Source organism: Hipposideros armiger, unplaced genomic scaffold (assembly GCF_001890085.2).
Source record: "Hipposideros armiger isolate ML-2016 unplaced genomic scaffold, ASM189008v1 scaffold_335, whole genome shotgun sequence".
NCBI lineage: Eukaryota > Metazoa > Chordata > Mammalia > Chiroptera > Hipposideridae > Hipposideros > Hipposideros armiger.
In genome coordinates this window covers 1,179,293-1,203,576 of record NW_017731685.1, presented here as the reverse complement: position 1 = coordinate 1,203,576, position 24,284 = coordinate 1,179,293, and the positions used below count along the sequence as shown (strand labels likewise).

Below are 24,284 nucleotides of genomic sequence, written 5' to 3'. Positions count from 1 at the left end.
ATTTCCCCAGATTTCGCTAAAGCTAAAGGTTATTTTATAAACTTTAAACAAATATATATAACCTGTTACATGTGCCCTCAATTCCATCTCCTTGTCCCACTCCAGGGCTTTCTGTCTCAATTGTCTTTTATATCATTAATATTTCTCTTACCACTAGTTACTTTTCAGGAAAGAAAAACGTTAAAGAAAGTCCTGTCCTTAGAACCCCTCCATGACCCATCATGGTGACATTTTATGGTTTGCTTGCCTCAGTCTATGCAAAAGCAATTGGCACTCAGTCAGAACTTTAAAAATGTTTTCTCAATTTGAGTCAGCCAAGATTTTCAAAGCACCATCTGTCTGGCTGCCTCCAGTTTCTAACCATCACCTTTGGGCGCAGCTCCTCCCAATCTGACATATTTCAGCATCCTCCCTCCCCTGGTCTCTATGGAGTTCTCTCTCCAAGATCACCAGGTGTCTCCCAGACACTAAAAAGAACCCCACACAATTCTTATTTTCTTCATCATTTCTGCCACGTCCTTCCATGTGTAACATGAGATATAATCAGAGTTTCTCTTTAGTTTTGCCTCTCCCTGTGAAGGAATTCAGTGGAGAGAGGTCTACTCCTTCCTGCTACTGGATGAAAACTCAGGAACCTTTCTCTTCACATTTAGGCAATAAAATGTCCTTGTGTCACTTTAAATTACTGTTTTAAACTGGTATCTCAAATGCCAGGGGCCAGGTCATTGGCAAAGCCTGCAACTTCATTTCAGCTTCTCCCTTTGCTTGGCAAGGGCCTGCTGAGGCAAAATGTCAGCTCCTGAGGAGGGGCCCACAATCCTTCTCCTTCCCGGCCTTTGGCCATCAGTTCTTTCCAACTTATTGAGGTTCTGATCCTTTGGGGTTAAAACTGATAGGAAGAAGTCCAGATAACAGAAAAATGAAAATTCTCACTCAAAGGTCTTACTCAACTAGTACCATTGTTAACATGTCTTCTCATCCTCTAAATTTGGTTAAAATGGACTCTCTTGGGGTGCTTTTTTCAAGGCTTCTTCATAGACCTCTGCTCTTCCTCTCGGAAAGCAATCTCTTTATCTTCTAAACTGCTAGTACTTGACATGCTTTTTACCCCAGTAGTTTCCAGATTCGGTAGTACATCCGAGTCACTTGGAGAATTTTTTAAAAATAAAAGTCCCAATACCTCGCCCCAGGCCTATGGAGTGAGAGTCTCTAAGTTGGGGCTCTGTCGTGTTTGTTTTTGAACATTCCACAGACGATTCTGACGCTGTAAAGGCTGAGGACATGAACGCTAGCCTATCTATATGACTGTTAATAATGTGCAGCTCCTTCCTTCCTGGACTCCCCGCTTCCCTGGGGTCCTGTCCATATTTATAATACCCTCTGTAGAGCCTTAATCATAACAGATCCTGCGTGTTTTGTGGCATGAAGGAGTTTGAAATCTCAGGGTTTTAGCCGAGAAGCCTTGTCACTGGGATTTGTTTCATCTTCAAACTGAACTGCATATAGTTGTGGTGTTTCATAAATATTGAATGAGGCACTGGTTTAGGTGGTTGGTGCCTCGGAAAGAAAAGTGAGACAACAGCCCTAGTTAAGTAAGATATACTGGTTATGGTTCAAGGATCTGTTTTGAGAACTCTCGTGTCTGGCCATGTCCTTAGAGCTTCATGCATATTTCTCAGTGTTCATCACAATTATTTGATAGAGGGACTGTTATCCTTGTTTTTTAGATGAGGAAACTGAGTCTCAAGGAGGGTAAATAACGGGACACCCCAGGTCACACATGCGTAAATTACAGTCAAGATTTCAACCCAGGTCCTCCGACTGTAGAACCTGGGTTCTTAAATACTGTGTTGTAGCACTTCTCATTCACAGGGAGCAGAGCGCCAGAGAAACTTGGGGAGACGTTCGGGTTAGCCACTTCCTCCCTCCCTCGCTGCTGCACTCCTTCTCTTCAGTCTGCCTTCCTCTCTCTAGTCGGCCTGCAGGGGGACATTCATGAAAGAATCTTAGCAAAAGGTAGGGCATTAGCTTGGTGAGATTATTTTTTAAGATTCACTCTGGCAGCATTTATGCAAATTAGGTAGAGTTGAAGCCATCCTAAGCTGAGCAAGACTCATTTGAAGTTATTGCAGTAGCTGGGGGCAGATAGAATGCTTTTGTAATAGAGATGGAGAGAGGAGGATATCAGATGTTAAGCATATAAGAGATTTAGTGATAGATTATATGGGAGACATGAAAGAGAGAAGAGATCTAGACTATATTAAGTTTTGATGTGGTTGTCTAGATAGATTGTGCAATTCATTCTCAAGAGAAGTAGTAGATTTAGGGTAGGGAGGAATGAGTTTGTTTGTAGATGAGTTTGAAGGACCTGTGGAACAAAAAGTGGAAATGTCTAGTAGGTAGTTATATATGACAGTCTTGAGATAGGTCAGCCCTATCCAGAGATATAAATCTGAGAGACATCAGTACATTGGTCATAGTTTAAACCGTGGAAGTCAATGCTGTTGTTTAGAGAGAGAGTTTAAAGTGAAAGGGAAACCTAGGAAGCAAATATTAGGAATCAACCCCTATGAATTTAATAAAATATCCTGGGTGCCTTTTTGACCTTGAAGAAGTCATTGGCTGTCTCTGAACCTCAGTTTCCTTGCTGACAAAGGTCAGTGTAGGTGATTCCTAAAGCCCCTTTCAGATCTGACATTCTGTGGTTCTAATCTTGTGCATTTGTTTTCATGACTGCATTGGGAAAATAAGCCACTTATTAATTGCTTAACTTTATAACCTCAATGTATCTGTAAATCCATGCACTTACATGTACCCCTTATCTGTCTTTCTGATAAGTAGAGTCATTGTCCTGTACATATCACCTGGTCAATGTTCTTTACAGATAACCTGGAGAACCACTAGCATGGCAGGTGTGAGGAATCCAAGAGTGTTTTATGAGAAGCAATAGGGCATCGTGATTAGACCTCTGGGCTGCATTTCTTCTACCACTTAACTGGTTGTGTCACCTTAGGCAACTTAGTTAAACTCTCTGTTCCTCCTTTCCCTCATCTATAAATGAGGATATTAACCTAGAGATGGTGTAGCGGTTACACGAGTTCATATACCCACAGTACTTAGAAGGATACCTGGCATGTATGCCCTTAATAAATGTAAGCCACTATTGTATGATGATGACAATGACAACATTGTCTGGTGAAAGGTGTCTTAATTATAAGGGCTGAAGAAGGGTACTATCTTAGGCTTTTAGTTTTCAAAAGGAGAGTGAAGAGGAAAAATCTCTACATTGCCTAATAACGTGGGAACGTTCAGATGGCTGAACTCCATGGGTGAGAACCATTCATTTCCTGGTATTAATAACAAATGAAGCTGCGGTGGAAAAGGCAGATGGATGCTGAGTTATAGTTGCAGTCAGTTTATAAATTAGTTGGTAAGACCAGGCGGAATTAGAGCACCCCCTCCCTAATGCTTTTTGTTGTGTTTTCTTGTCAGCTTAATGTAAAGTTGGCAGAAAGAGGAAGAAATTAGGAACTGCCCTCTTTCTCGGTAGGAAACTTGGTATCTTAAAGTGTATTAGAGGTTAGGTGGCTCTTGGCTGCACACTTGTCACCCTCTAAATCCAAAAAAAATTCCCCTAACGCGGATAGTTTATGACTCTTTCCGATTGAGGCAGCAGTTTCAAATGTCTTTGAAAGTTTGACCTGCTCCTCAAAACATACGTACCCGGTATCAGCTACATGGAGACATATCTTGACATACGGAAAATATTGAAACTCCTTGAATCATTTCCCAGTTTCTTCCCCCTTACTCTCATTTTTTATTTTTATTTTTTTCTGAGAGAAGCTGGGTTCAACTTGTGTGTCAGGCACAGCTAAATGTGTGTCCCTGTGCAGTTTATTATATGCCACAAAGGACAGCGGCATGACAGCAGTAATTCAAACCAGGGTTTAAAATGAATAATTAAGAATAAGCCCCTGGGATTAGTCCCAACTGAAAAATTCGCAGCGACCAGGTTGGTAGCTGCTGCTGTTGGGGATTAACAAACGGCTGGCTGAAGGGAGTGGTATTCACTGATCCAGCTGCATTTTTTATTACTGATGAGCCTCTCTACCCCATGGGGTCCGTCTCTTCTCAGACAGGCTCAGAGAGTAAAATTCTTAGAAATATGTTTTTCTTATTTCTCCTTCTCAGAAACTGATTGCATATGAACCTTTCAGTTCATCCTTTTTAGACCGCAGAAATGGAAGCCTCTAAAAATTACTACGGTCTCAGGGACGAGGATAAAGAGAGAATGTTCTTCCACACAATCAAACAAAAAGCAAGAGAAAAAAGGAAATCCTTTTGGTGAGAGTAGTGGAAACGTGGGCAGGACCATTTTGTGACCATAACGCTGAGTATTTTAATAGAAGCCTGTTTGCTAGGCCTAGTATGGACATTGTATCATTCGTTCCTGACAAAAAGGATTGTGTCCCCACTTCATAAATGAGAAAAGTGAAGCCCAGAGAGGTTGGCACACTTGTCCAAGGTCCCAGTGGTAGAAGTATGATAGTCGGACTCCAGGTTTCATACTTTTTTTTACTATACAGAAGTTTCCCAAACACTCAACTGGAAGGCCCAAGTTTATAAATCCAACTAGATTTGCAGTTTTTGCATGTTTTAAAGTTAACCTTTACATTATTCATAAAGCCATCCGTCCTTTTTTCCTTCTTGCCAGATGCATTAATCCTTCAAGGGAAAGACAGAGACAGACAGAGGGGAGCACATAGCCACAAAAACGGGTACCAATTGTAACTTTGGTTTATGGCCTAGGAGAAGTTTGATGCCAAAGAGAAGGCACCAAAAATGGACACTGCCTAAATTGGAGGAACAAATTATGTCAACTGATTTTTCTATTCTATTTAAAAGACTTAAGGCAGTAGACACTGGGGGCTGGGTAGCTATTTTTAATATCTTCCCTAACAGTCTCCTTTGAAAAAATTGAACAAAGTAACTACAATTCGCATTTATTTGCTTACTTGAACTTTGCTGAGGTCCTAGGCTGTGAGCTTCTTCCAAACAGGCCATTGAGGCCCCTTCCTACCTTTTTACTTCTTCCATACAGTGGGCATGGCTCCTTGCAAGTGCTGTGATGACCGTTAGCTATTATCGAAAATGAAAGGTGAGAGGGGTCAAAAGCCCCTTAGTAAACTTCTGCTTTGGTTTTCTAATCCTTGCTGTTGTTTTAACGTTTTAAGGATTATATTAGCCAACCTCAAGTGTAAATACTGTGGCGTATCTGCATTTAGTGGGCACTCAATAATTGTAGAGTAAATGGTTGACAACAGTTCTGAGATCATCCACTGTTTTTCTTACATCATGTTCTTTGGGGCCAAAATTGTGTCATTAAACACAATTCTCATTCTTCCCATGTGTAATATATAGCCTCTGCAGAGTTCCTTTGCTGTGAACTCTGTTCCATGTCATGAATTATGTGAGGAGGATATTGCAGGACCATTTCCCATTGAACACAAAGATTGCAGCTGAGAAAGTCAAAGGCTCTAAAATGGGCTTAATTTCCTCCTTCATGCCTTCTTAGAAATAACTAACTTGGAGGACTCTGTGGATACAGGACTGAGGAGAGCCAATGGCTCCACTGGTGATCTGTAACTGGCCTCAGACAAGTATCCTGTGGTTATGTGAGGCTGCTGGAATCTATGGTGTTTAGAGCCCCAGTGAAATGTAGCCTGAGGTGTTTGTGTGCGTGCGTGCGTGCGTGCCTGTGTATATGTTTCCGCCTCCATTCTTTCTGCTGTCGAGGCCAGCCTGCTGTTCTCTCATTGATACTGTTGGGTGGCAGAGAGATTTAAAAGCTTAGCATTCCACTTTAGAATTAGACTCATGGTTAATATTTAAACAAAATATCTTCTTTCCAATTGAAGTACATTTTTATTCTATTCTGTCCTCCATTTACATTCCAAGTTCCCATTCTCTTTCTTTATACCAATAAGATTTTCAGGTCTAACTTCATATACGGTAAAGTGTATAAATTTCAAGTATTTCGTTTAGTAAAATTTTAAATATATGTACACCTAAGTAGCCAGCACCCAGATCAGGGTATGGAACAGTTCCTTGTGCCCCTCCCAGTCAGCGGTCCCAACGGTAACCACCATGATAACGTCTACCTCCATAGATTGATTTTGGCTGTTCTTGTAGATCATTAAAATGGAGTCATAGACCTGTACTTCTTTGTATTTGATTTCTTTCATTTAACATTGTACTGTTACTTATCCATGTTGTTGAGTAAAGAATTCCATTGTATAATGTATTCACCCATTTGACTGCTTGTGGAAATTTGGGATGTTTCCAATTTGAGGCTATTACAAGTAATAATGCAAGGAACATTCTTGTACATGTCCTTTGGTAGACATAAGGTTGGATTTATTTCCTCATTTCTCTTGGATATATACCTAAGAGTGGAGTTGCTTAATCGTATATTTTCTTTTATTAGGGACTGTAATGCCAAACATTTTTCCTAAGTGGTTGTACTAATTAACAGTCCTAAGGTCCTATACTTTGAAAGTACAGTTTTCCTCTGCAATATTTTATTTCTAGGTTGGTGATGCTAGTTAATGTGGAATGTGGAGATATTTGCCAGCTCACCTTAGTTTACACATGTACATACACATTTGTATTTCACATCCATTCAGTACGGATCAGCACAGGTGGATGATTGCCTTGTCATATGCTTGAAAAACTGCCCCTAGGAATTAAAGGGAAGCTACCTGTTAGTTTGAAAAAATATAATCTTACAATAAAGTTGAACTATTGAATAGATGTTTTATTGTATGACTTAGGAGTATCAGCTAAGTGTGGTATTTAATTCATACCAGATCGAAACCAGAAGGGTGAATTGACTCAGGGAGGAGCTCCTGGAACCTTCCTCTGGTGTCATTTCTGCAACAGGCTGAATTGCATTTTATGGCTGCTATTTTCTCTCATTTATCCTTTATTCCTTTGAGAGGAAGCAGCAATTCAATATATTAAACACCACTTAGAGTTCTCAGCACTAAGCATTTTAATTCTATCAAGTGTTTATCAGCATATGGTTGAAAAAGAATGGAAACTTAGGGCTTCAGTTTCTAAATTTACTTGAACTAACCGTTATGTGAACTATCTCCATGGTCTGGAGGGCACTATAACTAATAATAATCTCGACATAAGAAAAAGAATTGTCAATGTTAAGAGCACTTAGACTCAGTCTAGAAAAGCCTGTTAGGCTGCATTTTCAAATAATAGTTTTCTTCCCTTTTGGACAAAGCTACATTAGCTCATTCATCCATTCATTCATTCAACATTCACTTGCACAATGACGCAACAACTACTTATTGTTATGTACAAGGCCCTGTTCTAGCTACTAGACATACATCAGGGAACAAAGCAAAAGCCTTGCTGTCTTAGAGATAACCTCCTTGAGTATAAGAAACAAGAAAACAATATATACATATATTAATATGTCATGTGGTGCTCTGGAGGAAAGTAAAACCAGAGTAAGGGCATGGGAGTGTAGGCTTGGTGTTGGGAACTGCTGTTGCTTTTTATAAGGAAGGTCAGGGAAGGTCTCTCAGTCAGTGACATTTGTGCAGAGCCCTGAATGGATAGAGCAGTGTGGACATCCACTGGAAGAAGAGTAAGCCTGGTGGGCTAAAGGACAGTAAGGAGGCCTCTGCAGTTTGAGGGGAGGCAGTGGCAGGGAGAGTAGTTAGAGGTTGGGTCAGAGAGACAGCAAGCACCCAGATCAGATAGGACTCTATACACGATTGTAATGACCTCAGCTTTTTCTCTATGCAGGAATCCACTGAAGGGTTTTGAACAGAGAAATGACTAAGCCTTTGGTTTTTTTGTTTGTTTGTTGTTTGTTTTAAGGATGACCTTGGGTGGAAAATTGACAGAGACAAGGGTAGAAACAGGAAAATGAGTTCATACAGAAACCAAATGGCAGAGAAGTTTGACTTTGTGAACTTATCACCATCTCTGTGCTTTATCAGCAAAGATAATAATTGTGTTTATCTAGGCATGATGAACAATGTCATTACATTTAAGCCACATTAGGAATAATTTACTAATATGAAAATTTGCATTATGCTATGGGTATTATAAAATAAGCTCTATAGTTAATGCTTTTTTTTCTACTTAATAATTAATTTTCTTCTGGAAGGTCTTCCTCTTCTCTCCCCCATTTTTAATTAATAATGTACCTACCATTCCTTCAGATACTCATGCTTGAACTTCAGTCATTTGTGACTCCTCTCTTCATCCTCTGTACATCCTGGCAGGTTCCTTTGTTACCTTCCTGTCTCCCAAAATTCATCTCCTTTTGCTGCCATCGCTGACTTTAGTTGAGACTCTACTTTCACCTCAGTGTTAGTCATCAAATTCTCCTTCTCTAATCCATGGGAAATGCAACAAAAAGGATATACAGATTTTGAAGTGAGACCTTGATTCAGATTGGTTCAGATTTTTGCTCTTCTGTATAGCTGTAGCACCTTTTGCAATTTCTGAACCTCAGTTGTCCTTCTATGAAATGGGCATAACAATATCTACTGTGTAGGATCAGAGTGAGGATTAAGAGGGTCTATGGAGAGTTTAAAGTGCCTGGCACTTAGAAAATGCTGATTCTTTCCACCTTCTATTCTTCCACTTAGCTCCATCCTTCATCTGCTGACAGGTCCTAAAGTATAGCTTTCATTGTGTCATTCCTCTTATCAGACCTCTTATCAATGGTTCCCTATTGCCTCGCATGTTAAATACAGGCACTTTTGCCAGGCATTCAGAGCTCCAATTCTCTTACTCCAACTTCCATTTACAACTTTTTTCCTGTACTATTCTCTTCCATGTACTTCCTGTGTTAGCCACATTCACTATTTTATTATCATGCTGCCACTTCAATATAAAATGTCATCTCTATATTAATATCATACCTGTCCTTCAAATCCTGTCTCAAAACCCATTGCCTTCACAAAGCTGCCAACAGTCTGGAAGTGGAAATGGCACTTGGAGAAGACAACATGGGGAACATTGTGCTAGGCTCTGGATCCACGCCCTGCTACGTACTGTCATCCTAGGGACATTACTTAATCTCTGCAGCTCAGTTTCCCCTGCAAAATGAGAACAATAATACCTACCTCATAGAGCTGTTTTGAGAATTAACTGAGATACTACACGTAGCACTTTGAATAAGTGTCTGGCACTTGGAAAACTTAAATCGGTTTCTGTATAATTCTAGGCATGAATAATCAACATTATTTTATCATCAGGACCTGTATTTTACAGAGAATTCAAGTTAAAAGCTATTTGAGATACAGTGGAAAGAGGCATGGACTAGGAACCCAGAGACCTGGATTCTGGTACTGGTTCCCACTACTAAACAAGCTGTATGATGCTGAATATGTCACTTAGCCTCTCTGGATCTTTCTTTCTTCAGCTGCAAAAAGAGAGGAATGAACAAAAATCACTATGCTTTCTTTCAGCTCAAATAGCCCCATGGATATCTAATAGCCACCTCTAACTCAAATCAACCAAAACAGAACTCTTAATTTCCACAACTCTAAACACACTCCTTTCCTATCTCAGTAAATGATACTGTCATCTACCTCCCCAGTTCAAGTAAAAACAAAACAAACAAAAAAAACATGAGTTGCCTTTGAATCATCTATTTCTTTCATCATCTAAATATAAAATGTATTTCCAAAACATATCCTAAATCTACTTCTCATCGCCACTGCTACAACTTTAGTCCAGTAATATCATCTGTACTGCTGCCAAAGGTTCCTAATCCATGTTTCTGCCTTCACTCTTGCCCTCTTTCAGCCTATTTTCCACAGAACCAAAGCGATATTTAAAACCTAAACCAGATAATATCACTCTCCTTCTTAGAGCTCCCCAGTGGCTTTTCATCATACTTACAATGAGATCCAAACCCCTTTACTCCCTCCTGCAACACTCCCCCTTATGCTTCAGCTGCGTGGCCCTGTTTCCTTCTCTTTCTAGTTCACCAAACTCATGTCTGCTTTGGGCCTTAGCACTTGCTATTCTCTGTGCTTGGAATATTCATTCACCGATGTCAACGTTACTTGCTTCTTCTTGTCATTTTGATCTCAGCTTTATTTAATTGCCCTCTCCCTTCTAGTGGTGCTCTGTCATACCCTATTTTATTTTTTTACTATCTGAAATAGTCTATTATTTCTTTGTCCCCTGTATAAATTAATCCTCATATTAGGGTCTAATTCCTAGCACAGTGCCTGGCACATAGTAGGTATACAGAAAATATGAATGAATGAATGAATGAATGAGTGAGTGAATACATGGAGAATTAAATATAAACACATTTTAATATCAAAATTTGTATTAACTACATGAGCCAAGTATTATGATTTTATTTTTAAAGTGTGCAGACCTATTGGTTTTCTCTTCATTTAATGCCTTGTACTGAATGAACGCTACTGAGCACATACGCTTGTGCTAGAAATATGACTAAGTAAAACAATAGTAATACAATTACATGTTTTTTCCCTGAACCCAAATAGTTCTCCAATTTGCCATTTTCTCCATTCCTCTCCAACACTTTAGTGCAAACTTCCATCTTCTCTGGCCTAGAGGATTGCCTTCTTTCTGGTCTTTTTCTTGTAGGTTCTCATCTCCCAGTAACCTACTCTCCAGACTGCAGCCAGCGAACTTTCCAGTCGCTATTATTTTTATACCTGTGCTTGAAAACCTTTGGCGTTTCATTGTTCTCAGGATAACAATCTGCCCTGCTCCACCAGCACACATCACGCCAGCCCTCCCTCCCATCCTGGTTCCCGCCTGCCACCTGGCTGGTAGCCCTAGCTTCCCGCTTCCCGGACAGTTAGTTTTACACGGCACCCACGTCTCTTCTTCGGATCTCAGAGGATGGTCCCTTCCTCAGAGAAGCCGTCCCTGGTTAGGCCAAGCGCCACTCCCCATCACACAGCCCCACATCACCAAGAGCCTCTCTTTCAGAGCTTTTGTTTTATAAATACATACTCCTGAATAGGCTACCTTTATTAACATGTCAATGCGAGCTTGCGCTCAAAAGCTATTTGCGGAAGGAACTTAACAACTAGACGCCCAGCCGCCTCTCGCCCCTCCCCCCTCCCCCTAGGACTGCGGCGCGTCTATTACGCATTAAGTTGGCGCCGCTAGAGAGAGCTCGCGGGGCGCCTGCGCGTAGGGGCACGCATGCGCAGAGGGAGGAGCCCGCTGACAGATTCTCGGTGGCGGCGGCGGCAGCGGCGGCCCTGGACTGCGGGGAATGGGAGCCCTAGGTCTCTGACTGAGCACCGCCCCCGCCTCCCTGCCCCCCGACATGGCTCAGGAGAAGATGGAACTAGACCTGGAGCTGCCTTCGGGTACGGGCGGGAGCCCGGCGGAGGGCGGCGGCAGTGGCGGCGGCGGGGGCCTCAGGAGGTCTAATAGCGCCCCCCTGATCCACGGCCTCAGTGACACTTCCCCGGTGTTCCAGGCCGAGGCGCCCAGCGCCAGGCGGAACAGCACAACGTTCCCGAACCGCCATGGCCTGCTGCTACCGGCCTCCCCCGTCCGCATGCACAGCAGCCGCTTGCACCAGATCAAACAGGAGGAGGGCATGGACTTGATCAACCGAGAGACGGTCCACGAGCGCGAGGTGCAGAACGCAATGCAGATAAGCCACTCCTGGGAGGAAAGTTTCAGTCTGAGTGACAACGATGTGGAGAAATCTGCCTCCCCGAAGCGCATCGATTTCATTCCGGTGTCACCAGCACCGTCACCCACCCGGGGAATTGGGAAGCAGTGTTTTTCACCATCCTTGCAAAGTTTTGTGAGTAGCAATGGATTGCCTCCAAGTCCTATTCCCAGCCCAACGACCCGATTTACTACTCGGAGAAGCCAGAGTCCCATTAATTGCATTAGACCAAGTGTTCTTGGACCATTGAAAAGAAAATGTGAAATGGAAACTGAATATCAGCCAAAGAGATTTTTCCAGGGCATCACCAACATGCTTTCTTCTGACGTTGCACAGCTGTCAGATCCTGGTGTGTGTGTATCTTCTGATACCCTTGATGGAAACAGCAGCAGTGCCGGATCTTCTTGTAACTCACCAGCGAAAGTCAGCACTACCACCGATTCTCCGGTGTCACCTGCCCAGGCGGCCTCTCCATTTATTCCAGTAGATGAACTTTCATCTAAGTGATTCACCCACCCATCCCGAGACTGTTTTATTTTTGCAATGGAGAGAAAAATCAAGTTGGAGCAAGCACTGAACTTTGTCAATTAATTTGAGGCTGTTTCCTATTTGACCCTTCTCCTTTTTTTGGAATTTCCTGAAATGTTGTTATTCTAGAGACCTTTTATGTCAGGTTCCTGCGGGTCCCCTTGAATTCAGTGTAGTAATATTTTCAGACGTTTTCCCAATAAGTGTGTTGAAGCATACATCTTTACGCTGCTAATATGTCTAAATACATATGTTATCCCTTGATTTTTAAAAAATAATTGAGAGCTCTATTTATTTATGGGATTATTAAGTTCTGATGCAAATATAAATGTTGAATTAATCAGCATAGTAAACTGTTTTAAAATTCCATACTTCATGCCCACACTAATTTTTAATGTTATTTTTAGTGATTGCTAATTTCTATTTGATGAAGAACAATAACTTACCTATTTACAACTTTTTAAAATATTTCAGTTATAACATATCAATCCAGTGATTGTGTGTTTTATCTAGGAATCCGTGGATATTTAATTTCCTGGGTACAGAAATGGATGGGAGGGGGCATGATGAAAAGAACAAAATATAAAGGTTTGCAAGAAATCTTTTTAAATTAAACATATAAAAGTAAACATTTAAGAAAAACATTTTCAAGTGAAATTTAATAGTGATTTTAGTAACTTGTACAAATATAACCACTATACAGAAAATGAATTTTTTTGTTTTCCAGAAAGTGCATTCTCTTGAGTATAATTCTAAAGTTAATGGGACAGTGCCTTGCAGTCAGCCCACTGCACGTAGGCTGAGGCCAGATTCTTTGTACCATTGCAGACTTAAAAGTTTTTCAGATGTAGAAAATGTGTGGGAAGCCCTGTTGAACTTCAACAGAGCATCCAGGCAGATAAAATGCTCATCAATCATTAATATGCTTTAGAAATATCCAATCGTGCCTCAGTGAAAACCCTTGCCAACAAGAAGCCAGAGTAATTTTTGGCTGCTTTTTTGCTCTGCCCATCTGTCACCTTTCTGGTTTTCCCTGGCTCAGGAAGGAAGCAGCTGTTTCCTTGCCAACAGGTCCTTCCACTCCACCTCCCACCAAACTAGGGCATCATCACTTAGACAAAGGTACGGTGTGACTTGGATTTCTGACAGTGAGCAACAGCACGACTGTGGAATTGTTTCAGAAACCTGTGGTTAAAGCTGCAGCTGGAGTTGACTGCCTTGGGGATGTCAGTTAAAATTAAGGGTCAGTGACTTGCAAGAGAGAAATCAGTGGAGAGTCACATAAGTAAATCACTATTTGACTTAGGTTTTGTTAAGGTAGAATTGTGAAATGTTCTTTTCTTTGCCTTTTACAATTAAGACAAAATATAAAAATATCAAGTAACATATTTTTTATATTATATTTCCTTATACTTCCTTTATCATCCTTAACTAGAAAGAAAGACAAAGGGGAAAAATAAAAGACTAACAAAGAGACCAAGAGAAAAAGCTCTGGCTTTAAGTTACGGCTTACAGAGACTAACAATTACATGGACTTTTTGCAACTATGAGAATAAATGGAACTGGTCAACTTAACAGTTGCCTCAAGAATTCAGTGAAGTTACATTGAGGGTAAGATTGTGTGCAGAAGCTTAAAATTCTCTCTTTTGGGTAACGGTATTCGTGTACCCCAGTCCTAACCTTGTTCCTCAAACCTGTATGTCCAACGTCCTGCTGGACACCTTGACCCAGAGGTGCTTTACTCTCAGCATCTCTAAAGCAAAGGTATTGTCTTCTCATTGAACCTGTTCTTGAATTACTTAAATTGATGTCATCACTATCTAATTTCCTAAACTGGAAACCATGGCAGGCATCTTTGACCTTCCCCTTTCCCTATCTGTCACATCAGCTTGATCACCAAGTCCTGTCTACTTCTGAAATGAATCTCAAATCTCTCCCCTTCTATATCTCTGTTGACCCTGCCAGTACCCATCCTTCTACTCTGCAAAGTCTAGAGTACTTGATATTCTTTAGACATGCCATGTACTTTCGTGTGTTTGTACCTTTGGATACATTGCTCCTTCTCCTTAAAATGCCGTTTCTATCCTTTTCAGCCAGGCAAATGCTGATTCTTTTTATTGCATGTGAATTTAACTATGAAATAATATATACCTGCTGATTATGAAAATATTTAAACAGTGCAGATGTCTGTACAGTAAAAAAATGAAAGTTTGCCTTTTACTATGTAAAATTCATCTTCCATTCCTGTAGGTAATTTTTGTCAATAATTCTGTCTATATTGTACAAGATGTGTGACTCCACATTTTCATGTATATACAGAGGGTGCCCAAAAAATGAGCAACGTTAACCAAAGCGCCCACTTGTATACATTTTTTTGGCACCCCCGGTATGTCTATAAATTCAGAAAACCAACATGTCATTTACATCTCCCTTTCTTTCCCCCATATCTATTCATTCCCCAGATCTTACTGATTTTATCTTCTAGCATCTACCTTACTTTCACTTCTACTGCCACCCTGAGCCAGTCTACCACCCTTTCCCTCTTAGGCTTCTGAACCAGCCTTCTAATGCCCATTTGTCCCCTTCACACTCGCCTTGGTTGGCAATTTATTCTCCATGCAGCAACTAGCATAATCCTTTCAAAACTGCAGCTCGAATCCTCCCATCTCCCAGCTCTCAGGCTTTCACTGCTTTTTGTTGTTCTTATGGTATACCAAAATGAATCAATCCTGGCCCAGGAGGCTCTATTGGATCTGGTCCTTGCCTCTCCCTGTCCTGTTTTCTGTGCTCCACCTTCACGGGCTTGCTTGCTTGTTAAATACATCATGTTCTCTCCTATATTAAGTTCTTTTGCCAGATCATTTTTCTTGAAGGTAGATAGAAACCTTTCTGTAAGCTTATTTTTATACATAGGCAGTCAGTTTTAAATCAGATGAGTCTCTAAGTTTATACAATTTACATTATTATTCATAACTTCAGTAAGTACTCTGTAGAATGTAAGGACTGTCCGTATATACTGATAATCTAGAAACTTTGTGCTAGAAGTCCCAAAGCACATTATCAACATTTAGTGAAGTACTTTGTCATATGTAACAAACCTCTGTGGTATATTTTCCTTTATTATGCTTATTAAACAACACAGTGTAAATGGAAAAAATAATCAATAATCACCAAATCTGCAGCTGCTGGATGTCAGAACCTTTAAGCATACTGAAAAGATTGATTGTAATCAAGAATAACCTATATCAAGTTGCCTTCCGGTGATTAACCTTTATTAGTTTAGCCAGTTCTATACCTACAACAAGAGACCATTCTTAGGTATTTGGCAGTAAAATGGAGAAAGAGTCAAGGCTTATATGGGAACCAGGATTGAAAATTCTTTGCTTATGGGTATGTTTATAGACAGGTAGAAAAAGTTTGAAGATCCACAAGAGAGGTGGGAGATGGGAATAGTTGCCAGAACAACAAACCAGCGATGACAATGTCACCTACATTTCTTGGGTAGCATCAGAGAATAGAAGAGTTGGTCTTGGAAAGAGGTCTGGAAGCTTTTTTTTTTTTTTTGAAACAGGAAGGAGAGTGAAACAGGCAAAGATATCAGTAAATGTTGATTTACTGTTGTCGGAGTCTAGGGGTGATGAGGAAGATACATGAAAAGTGAAAAGCATTTGACTCTTATTGGTACCGTTTTCCAATTATTGAGGAATCTAGAATATTTGAGGGTGGGGCAAGAGTAGATTTGGAATTTTGAGTGCAAGAAAGATTTAATATTGCCTCTATGAGATTCTGTAAAGGAGTGACAGGGTGAGTAGGTTTACTAAGCCACATTGGATGGCAGGTGCAAAAGTGCATTGGATTGACCTAGATTTGGGAGTTGGTTAAGCAGGTACTAGATAAAGTCCAGTGTGCAAAGCAATTAAGGATTCTGCAGGAAGTGGAACTGAATGACTGGCCAAGGCCTTGAGGATGGTAAGTCAACAGTGGGTTATGGACCGGGACATTCCTTTCAGGGTCTTACATTACAGTCAGCCATGACAAGTACAGTATACAGAAAACCTGATCTCGCTGCAGAACTCTCACTGTAGCAGTTTTGCCCATGTTTTTCATGGCTAATTTTCTTAGAAAATCAATCTAGATCAGCAAGCTTTGAGTTCCACTTATTTAATAAAAATGTGTTTTGAGCCAGATTGCTCACGATAGCCAAGACAGTTCTTTGTGCATTCCATAACTTGCTATCCAAGTAAAAATTTTTCTTAAAAGTGAAAATGACCTTGATCTTAAAAACATTATATGTAAAGTACTTGCTATGTGTCAGGCACTGTTCTAGGTACTAAACAAATGTGTTATTTCATTTAGTCTTAATATCATCTGAGATAAGTACTGTTATCTTCATTTTATGAGGAAATGGAGGCACAGAGAGGTTAAGTCACCTTCTCAGGGTGTTGTAGAGTTTAAGACCACAGACTGGAGCCAGGTGGCTGTGGGAAGGCTGAAATGGGTCTAGATGTGAAATCCTAACAGCAGTGCTGGGCAATTTCTGTAGCAGTGTTAGTCATTGCTATTGTTGTGGTGCTGGTTGTCATTGTTGTCATCTAGTGTGACATATTAAGGAATCTTTTGTTTATCATCCTTGACTGATAAATCTCCTTCTTTCACACTCAGTAACATTATATTCTCTGCCCTCCAGGGTAGCCTATCCTTTTCTGAGCTGAGTGTTTTGGATGTTGGAGAGGCTTTCTTATACGGAGCAGACATTTCCCCCTGTAATCACCGTTTGATTCAAGTCCACCTCTCTGGAAAATGCAGCACAAGCCTTATTTCTCTTTTGTAGATGACAGCTTTCTCTTCACAGATCAGAAACACCGATTGCTGTGTAATTACCTCTTCTCCTGGATCAGAGAAATCTTGAGCGGCCTTTTCAGTGGACGACTTCTGTGAAATAGGTCTGTCATTGCTTGGCAGCCAGGATTTTCACAAGATCGTGTTCTCTTTAAGACTCTGCTTTCCCTCCTGGGAAAGCAAGAGACGGTTTAATAACATGAACCATTGCCAATAATAATAATAATTAGTGCTAATATTTTTTGAGCACTTGATATGGGCCTAGACACTTCAGTACTTTGCATGTATGAGTTCATTTAATCCTCATGACAACCCTGTGATGTAGGTGCTGTGACTATTTACATTTAACAGATAAGAAAACCAAAGACATTTTTGTAAGTCTCTAATACGTTTTTTTTTTCCTTTTGAATTTAGGTCCTTTTTGTCTTTTCCTTATGAACAGACTTTTTTATTTGTTTTCATTTGAGATAAGCCTATTTTCCAGCTTGCTACTACTACTGCCTCTATTTTGAATCAAACAATATGTTTATAAAAATCATGGCTTTAGGCATTATTACCATATAGAGGAAGGTATCAGGAGGATTGTTTTCTTTAGTAATAGGTAAAAAAATATTAAAGCGGTATAGAAGGAAATCATGCTTCACATATTTTTTTAACTGATTTGCTCTTTGAAATAAGAAATTCCAAAACCACAAATTTCAGATTTTTATTTATTTTGCTGTAAAATATGCATGCTATATATGTTTTGTTATTTGAGTTGTACAGGGTCCTTGGTTGTCCTTAGATTATTGTCATTCCTAGGGAAACAAAAGCAAGAACCATTTTGACAAAAACAACCCAAAAAAACTCTATGAGTTAAAAATGTATCATTTTTTAGAAGAAAAGTAACAACAGAATTTAAAGAATGATCCAAAATCTTTTGTTACCTAAATAATAACAAGCTTGCCTCTTCCTCTACTAGAAGTTCTTCTTCCCCAGAAGTAGAGATTTAAATTCAGAGCAACTGGGCAATCCTTGAGAAACTATTATTATTTTAACTTTACTTGTAGAAAATCACTTCTCAGTTGAGTGAAAGGACCCCAAAAGGAAAACCCCTCTGAACACATTTTAGAATTGGTGTTTAGATTTCAGGTTTCACCGTATCATATGCCTGCATTAGACATTTTGAAACAATCAAAAGCTACTATTGGTTCTAAAAGGTTAGTATCATTTTTGGAAGTTCAATAAATCTTTTTAAATGACCTCAAAAGCGACTTTGAGTTCTATATGTGGCTTAACAAAATAATTTTATAACAGAGAGGTTAGGCAGATGACAAATACTCAAGTCTTGCGCGTGTACAACCAAATGTACACTCATGTGTGCATACACACACTCACACGCATATGCATGTGCTGTTAGCAAGAATATTTTGTGCTTTGTTTACATCAACATTCCAAATTCCAAATGCTGTCCTGCAAGGAAAATAGGTATTTGGTTCCGGTACGTAGGAGCTCTTTGTGCCTGATTTCTGTTTCTCCTTTTGAACGTCTGGAATAAATACTTGGGGAGATGTGAAAATCAATCATTAACAGATTCTAAGGCAGAATGACCGAAACTAGAGAACAGAGAACCTACTGCTTTTATTTACCTGTAAAAGTTCAGTTCTATATCAATGCCAGGAATATTCTGGTTCTTTTCTAATTGCCTAAAATGGTCTTCCATACCAAACTAAATCTAAGGCAAGGCATGTTGTGAAAGAAGACAATTGAGAAAAAAAGATCTTTTGTGCCCTAGCAAAGTAAAATGGTTGGCTGAAGTAACCATTCCTGTGATTCAGGCAAGTCCTCCCCCTTGCTGGAAGGACAAAGAATGATTTTACTGTTGCAATGCCAGGAAGATTGCCGGAACTCCCAAGTGACAAGTTACTATTGAGTGTTGGTATATCTTTTGGAAAGAAAACTATGAGATGTTCAGGAGGGGATGGGAGTGGGGAGATGATGGATGGATAGGGTATTTCTGTTGGCAAGTGAGCCCTCTCTTGGACTGTCATTGTGAGCTCCCCATTGAGTAGAGCGACACTGATGGTGGTTTTCTTCATGAACATTTGTTTATTCTTTGTTCCACTTCATTGGGGATTTGGAGTAGAATCAGGATGTGTTTAAGAATTTGAGTGCTTTCATTTCTCTTCCTTTGAGTCTTCCAAAATGTGGTAAATAATAATATGATCATTGCCAAGTTACATTGGGTCAAGAATTACAACTCTTGGAGGTCTTTACCATTTTATACCAGTTTTCTAATTCTGAATTAAAATTCTATACCTATCTGTATGGTCTTTCTCAAGGCCCCATTTTACTATATTGCTTGCTACCAGATATTCCTAAAATGCAAACCTGAACTGCAACTTTGATGGCTGCCCCTTAATTTCAGGATTAAATCAAATTATGCTTTATGAATGAAGAAGCCCGCTCTATCTCCACATGTCCCCGGAGTTCCGGGACTGGTCACCCTGAGTGGCCTGAGGTTGCCCATGGCTTCGTGCTCCTCTATGCTGGCTGTGCTTTGATGAGCTCTGTCTCCCTTCTTCCTCTAGAGTCCTTACCAACCTTTTTTCCTTAACTAACTCTGCCCAAGGAGTACAGCTTCTGGAGAGCCTTTCCTGAGGGTTCCTGCCTCTCCAGCCCTGGTCAGTTAGACGACTTTCTTCAGTGATCCTGTTATATCCAGGGCTTCCTTCTATACGGGAAGTCAACAGGCTGAATTTTTTGGTGTGACTTCTTGTCTCTTTGCCCTGTGCAGAAACAAAAACTCAGTCTTTTATTTCTGTCCCTAATGCCTGTGCATAGCATATTATAGTTGCTCAAATTTATTTTGAGTGGATGATTAATGGATGAGTAAATACAAATGGCGCAGACTATTTTTAAGAGAAAGGAATGTAGTAAGATTCTTAGTGGAACAAATCCAGTCACATGGCTGGGCTCTCCATGGCTTGCTAAGAGACAAGAAATTCATTCACTAAGCAATGTTGATTTGAGCACCTATTATGTGCCCCATGCTGGCTAGTCTCTTAGGATAAATCAATGTGCAAAACAAAGACTTCTGCCCCTGTCCAGCACACATTCTACTTACATTCTAACAAGGTAAAGGGAGGGGTGACAATAAACATAACAGTTAAGTAAATGACCTACAGAGTGAAGAATAGCAATGAGGTCTGGATGGCCCCTTGGAGCAGAGTTTCTGAAGGGAAAAATGGTTGGAGGGGGCTTAGAGAGGTGGGCAGGAAGGGAGTTGTTGCAAATACAGATGGAATAGGGTCCTGTGCGCCATTGAAGGACATTGGCTTTGGTCATGAGAGATGGAGAGCTATTGCAGGGATTTGGTGTGGCATGATCTGTCATAGGTTTTAAAAGGAACACTCTTGCTGTGGTGGACCAGTGAGGGGCAGGGGGAAAGCAGGGGGACCCATTAAGGAGACTCTCCAGCATTCTGAGTAAGAGGTGATGGTGGTTTGGATGAGGATGGTAGCAGTGGAAGTGGGGCGGGGGGGGGGGGGGGGGGGGTTAAATTCTAAATGTATTTTGAAGGTAGAACCAACAGATTTTGCTCACAGGTTTAAGGTGGGCATGCGAGAGAGAAAAGTTAAGGATAATTCCAAGATTTTAGGCCTGAGCAGCTGGAGGGATGGATTTGCCATCAACTGAGATGTGGAAATCTGTTAGTGAAGTAAGATTTTTGTTTGTTTGAGGGTGTGAGGATGGGTGGAAGGTGTTAGGAGCTCAGTTGGAGATATGTTAAATAAATGATCCTTATTAGGTATTGAAGTGAAGTTGTCAAGTAAGCAACTGAATATGGGATTTCAGGAAAGAGGGATGGGCTGGAAATATACATATATTTGGGAGCTTGCTGCCTGCGAATGGTATTTAAAGTCAAGAGAATACAGGAACTCACGAAGGGTCATGTGACTGTGTGTCTAGAAGAATAAAAAGTGAACCATGGGGCTCTCTCTGACATTAAGAGGTCAGGAAAAAGACGATGAGAAGGAGCAACCAGGGAGTTAGGGAAACCAAGGGAGTGCGGTATCCTAGAAATTATGTGAAGGAAATCTATGAAAGAGGATGGAGTCATCAGGGGTGTCAGTTGCAGCTGGCAAATTAGATGAGGGCTGATCACGGAGCACTGGATTTAGTAACATGTAAGTTACAGGTCACCTTGGTGAGAGTCATTTCATTGGGGTGGTAGGGTGGAGGCCTGATTAGAATAGGTTTAGGAGAGAATGGCTGAACAGAACTGGAGACAGCCAGATGGCTGAAGAATTATGGCGTTCTTTTAGATCATTGAGGATAAAGAAGAACTCAAAGTAAAAGGTCATCCCTCTTCCCTTTTTATTGGTAAATGGTTATTAAGCATTTCACAAGAAATATCCTTTTACATATAGATGATTATAGTTTGGGGGAAAACCAAGGCCAAATAAAACTTTTCTTTCCTGGTGTTTTTTTGTTTTGTTTTTGCATTATTGCGAGGGGAAAAAAATCCATAAGTAAATGGTTTTACACCAAACATGAGTAAACTGTTATGCCGAGGACTTGCTGATTTACTTCCTTCATGAAATCGGCTGGTTCATTTTATTCCCCTGTCACCTTTTCTTTTCTTGATGGCTTTTTTCCACTTCGAAATTGAAATTTAATTCCACACCCATGACACAATTATTTCTGTAAGTTTGGCCCAGTTTCTTAACCCAGAGACATTTTCCTCTTCAGTGAGTGCTGCGAATTTTTTAAAAAGTAGTTCGTTGTCCTCTTCGGTTTTATTGAGGGGCAGGTTCTTTTTTCTTATTCCTTTTTAAAATTATTGCTGAATGGCAGGAGAGGAGAGCACCAGCAGTGATAAGAAAGGAAGAAAGCTTTCCTCACTTTGAATTGCTCAGATTTCATTCTAATCATAAAATATTGTCAAGTTCATTCTTGTGGGTTGCTCAGTCTATCCCAGTCCTTTATAGAAGAGGACTCAAGGACAGCCAAGCCCTGTTTGTACCCAGGAGGGGAGAATGCCATCCCCTGGAACTACTTCTCTGCCGCTCACTCCACGAGCCCTCTCTGCTTCTCCGTCTGTAGGTAGTATTGCTTTCCTCTGAACCCCATTGCTGCATGCTGCTGTGGCCCTTAATTTGGTTGTTCGGTTGTGGGGGTGGGGAATCTTGGGGCGAGGGTCATGCAATATAATGATTAAAAGCACAGCCTCTGCAGACTTGTAAAGCTGCATTCCAGACCTAGCCTTCCCACTCCCAGCTTTGTGATTTTTAGGCAAATTAATCTTTGTGTGCCTTTGTCTTTTCAACTGGTAAATGGGAGTAGCTCCTACCTCAAAAGTAGTGAGGATTAGAGGGGTTAAGGCTTGCAAATGTGCTTATCAGAAAACTGGTCATCTGAATAAATGGGAACCTGGAAAATATATACAACATATAAAATACTCCCCTATCTTTATGACAGATTTCCTGAAAGAAAAGGACAATGGCTTATGTATCTTTCTAGAAGCACTTCTTATCTATAGAAAGAACTCAGTGTTTATTAATGATGATAGATGGTGCTTTGGAAACATGGACTGTTTGCTCATGGAAACTGTGATATGCACATCATAATGTATTTCATTGTTGCACATTAGTGAGTGTTTCAGGATTTAAAATCTTTCAGACTGAAAGTCTGACAGTGCACAGTCTAGGGAAGAGATGTTGCAACTTTGATGGTGTATGAAGTCAGTAAGTTTTTGTTTTAGTTTTCCCAGCACTCATGAAAATTGCTGGGGTTTTTCCCTGTCATTCACATTTCACAGCCCAGAATACAGAAATATGCTTCTAACTTTTTAACACAATCTATCAAATTCTGTATAATTAGGAGAGGAGCTTAGATGACATTTATTTTTAGTCACCTTTTATAAGCCATGTATTTTAATAACATGAAAAAAAGATTAGAAGAAAAGAATAGACTAAAACAAACAAATTACACTTTCTAATGATAAAAGCAATATAGATAGGTTCATGTTGAGAGACCGTAGAAAATTCCAGTAAGGAAAAAGAAGAACACATTGAGATGCCACTGTTTACACCCCCATGTATACTGCAGGAGTTTTGTATGATTAAATATGCATATATAATTTTCACACAAAAATGACATCATACTGTATAGTCAGCTCCATCAACTGCTTTTTCCCATGTAATAAATAGTGAATGTTTAAAATACACTTGTGCATCGTTTTGCCCAATATGGCTGTACCATATTATTGTTAACCAACTGTATGGAGCTCTTTAAGATCTTTACCATTTTTTCTCAATTACTAACAATGTTCTGATGTACATCTGATCAACTTATAATATTTAAAGACCACAAATACCTCTTGGACTTGCCAATATAAAATAGTTGGCATGTTCAGTACAATTCAGTTTCGTCCGTGTTTAAAACATTCTTTTCCAAGTCAGCTTTGAGTGATTTATTTGATGGTCACATTTGGAGTTCCTGTGCATGACTAAAAAAGAAAAAGTGTAGTTCTCTGAAAATACTATGTGTTTCAGATTTTATTCATGAATCTAAGACAGCCTTTTCCGCCTTTGATGCAGACGAGAGAGTTCTTTCTGGTAATGTCATCAGGAAAATGTTGCTCTGAAGTCTTTATCTCCTCAACTATGTGATGTGTAAGTCAGGGTTAGTGAGGCCACCAGTAGGTCAGTTATTTCAGTTCTGTCATTTCAGCGGGAGAAAGGCTGGCGCATGGCGGTGCTGGGAAGGAGGGTGATAGAAAAGGAAGCTAGAATTAGATGCCTACCCCACAGACCGAAGGTCACCACTGTTTCCATCTTTCATAGTTATTGCAACTGGAGATCCCATATTTTCTTAGTCAAGATAGCAAATATTGTCTCCAGCTGCCTGTTGAAACATCTCAGAGGTCTTAACATTAAAAGCAGCATTTTTCTGTTTTATGCACCTAGAAATGGCACAAAAATTCTTTACGACATCATGTCTATCAATGTTAGGGTTATGAAATATGATTATCAAATTTATAGGTCTTCAGAGAAGGAATACTAGAGGTGCCTTAATCATTCATTTTTGCAGTAAATGTCTGTCCCATACCTACAATACACTAGGCATTGTGCTAGGGGCTGCTGTTACAGAGAAGTGAGCAGGCCTTACGCTGCGCTGTTCGTGGTGGGGTACACATACAAATAAAACAACC

General features: G+C 40.2%; 2 protein-coding genes and 1 long non-coding RNA gene across 8 annotated transcripts in view; 2 read left to right on the top strand and 1 right to left on the bottom strand.

The window, feature by feature from the left end:
* The window catches only part of PIP5K1B (phosphatidylinositol-4-phosphate 5-kinase type 1 beta), a 408,785-nt gene that overhangs the window by 129,661 nt on the left and 254,840 nt on the right, over nt 1-24,284 (top strand). Inside the window, exon 1 of one of the 6 annotated variants that reach the window (XM_019661093.1) lies at nt 21,892-22,170. The exons of 3 other annotated variants lie outside the window; for them this stretch is intronic. The gene's annotated coding sequence lies outside the window, so the exon portion shown is untranslated. Of the gene's footprint in view, nt 1-21,891; nt 22,175-24,284 lie in introns of those variants that run through there. 2 more of the 6 variants (XM_019661091.1, XM_019661095.1) reach the window with 2 other exon arrangements.
* LOC109392543 (uncharacterized) lies at nt 1,022-8,487 on the bottom strand. Its single transcript, XR_002126076.1, has 3 exons — nt 8,239-8,487; nt 6,640-6,739; nt 1,022-1,979 (listed from the first exon to the last, which is right to left on the bottom strand). It is a non-coding gene; the product is annotated as an uncharacterized LOC109392543 (long non-coding RNA).
* On the top strand, nt 11,236-12,618 carry PABIR1 (PP2A Aalpha (PPP2R1A) and B55A (PPP2R2A) interacting phosphatase regulator 1). The gene is given in 2 exon segments (XM_019661096.1): nt 11,236-11,340; nt 11,342-12,618. Coding segments are annotated over 2 exon segments (990 nt in total). The 3' UTR covers nt 12,227-12,618.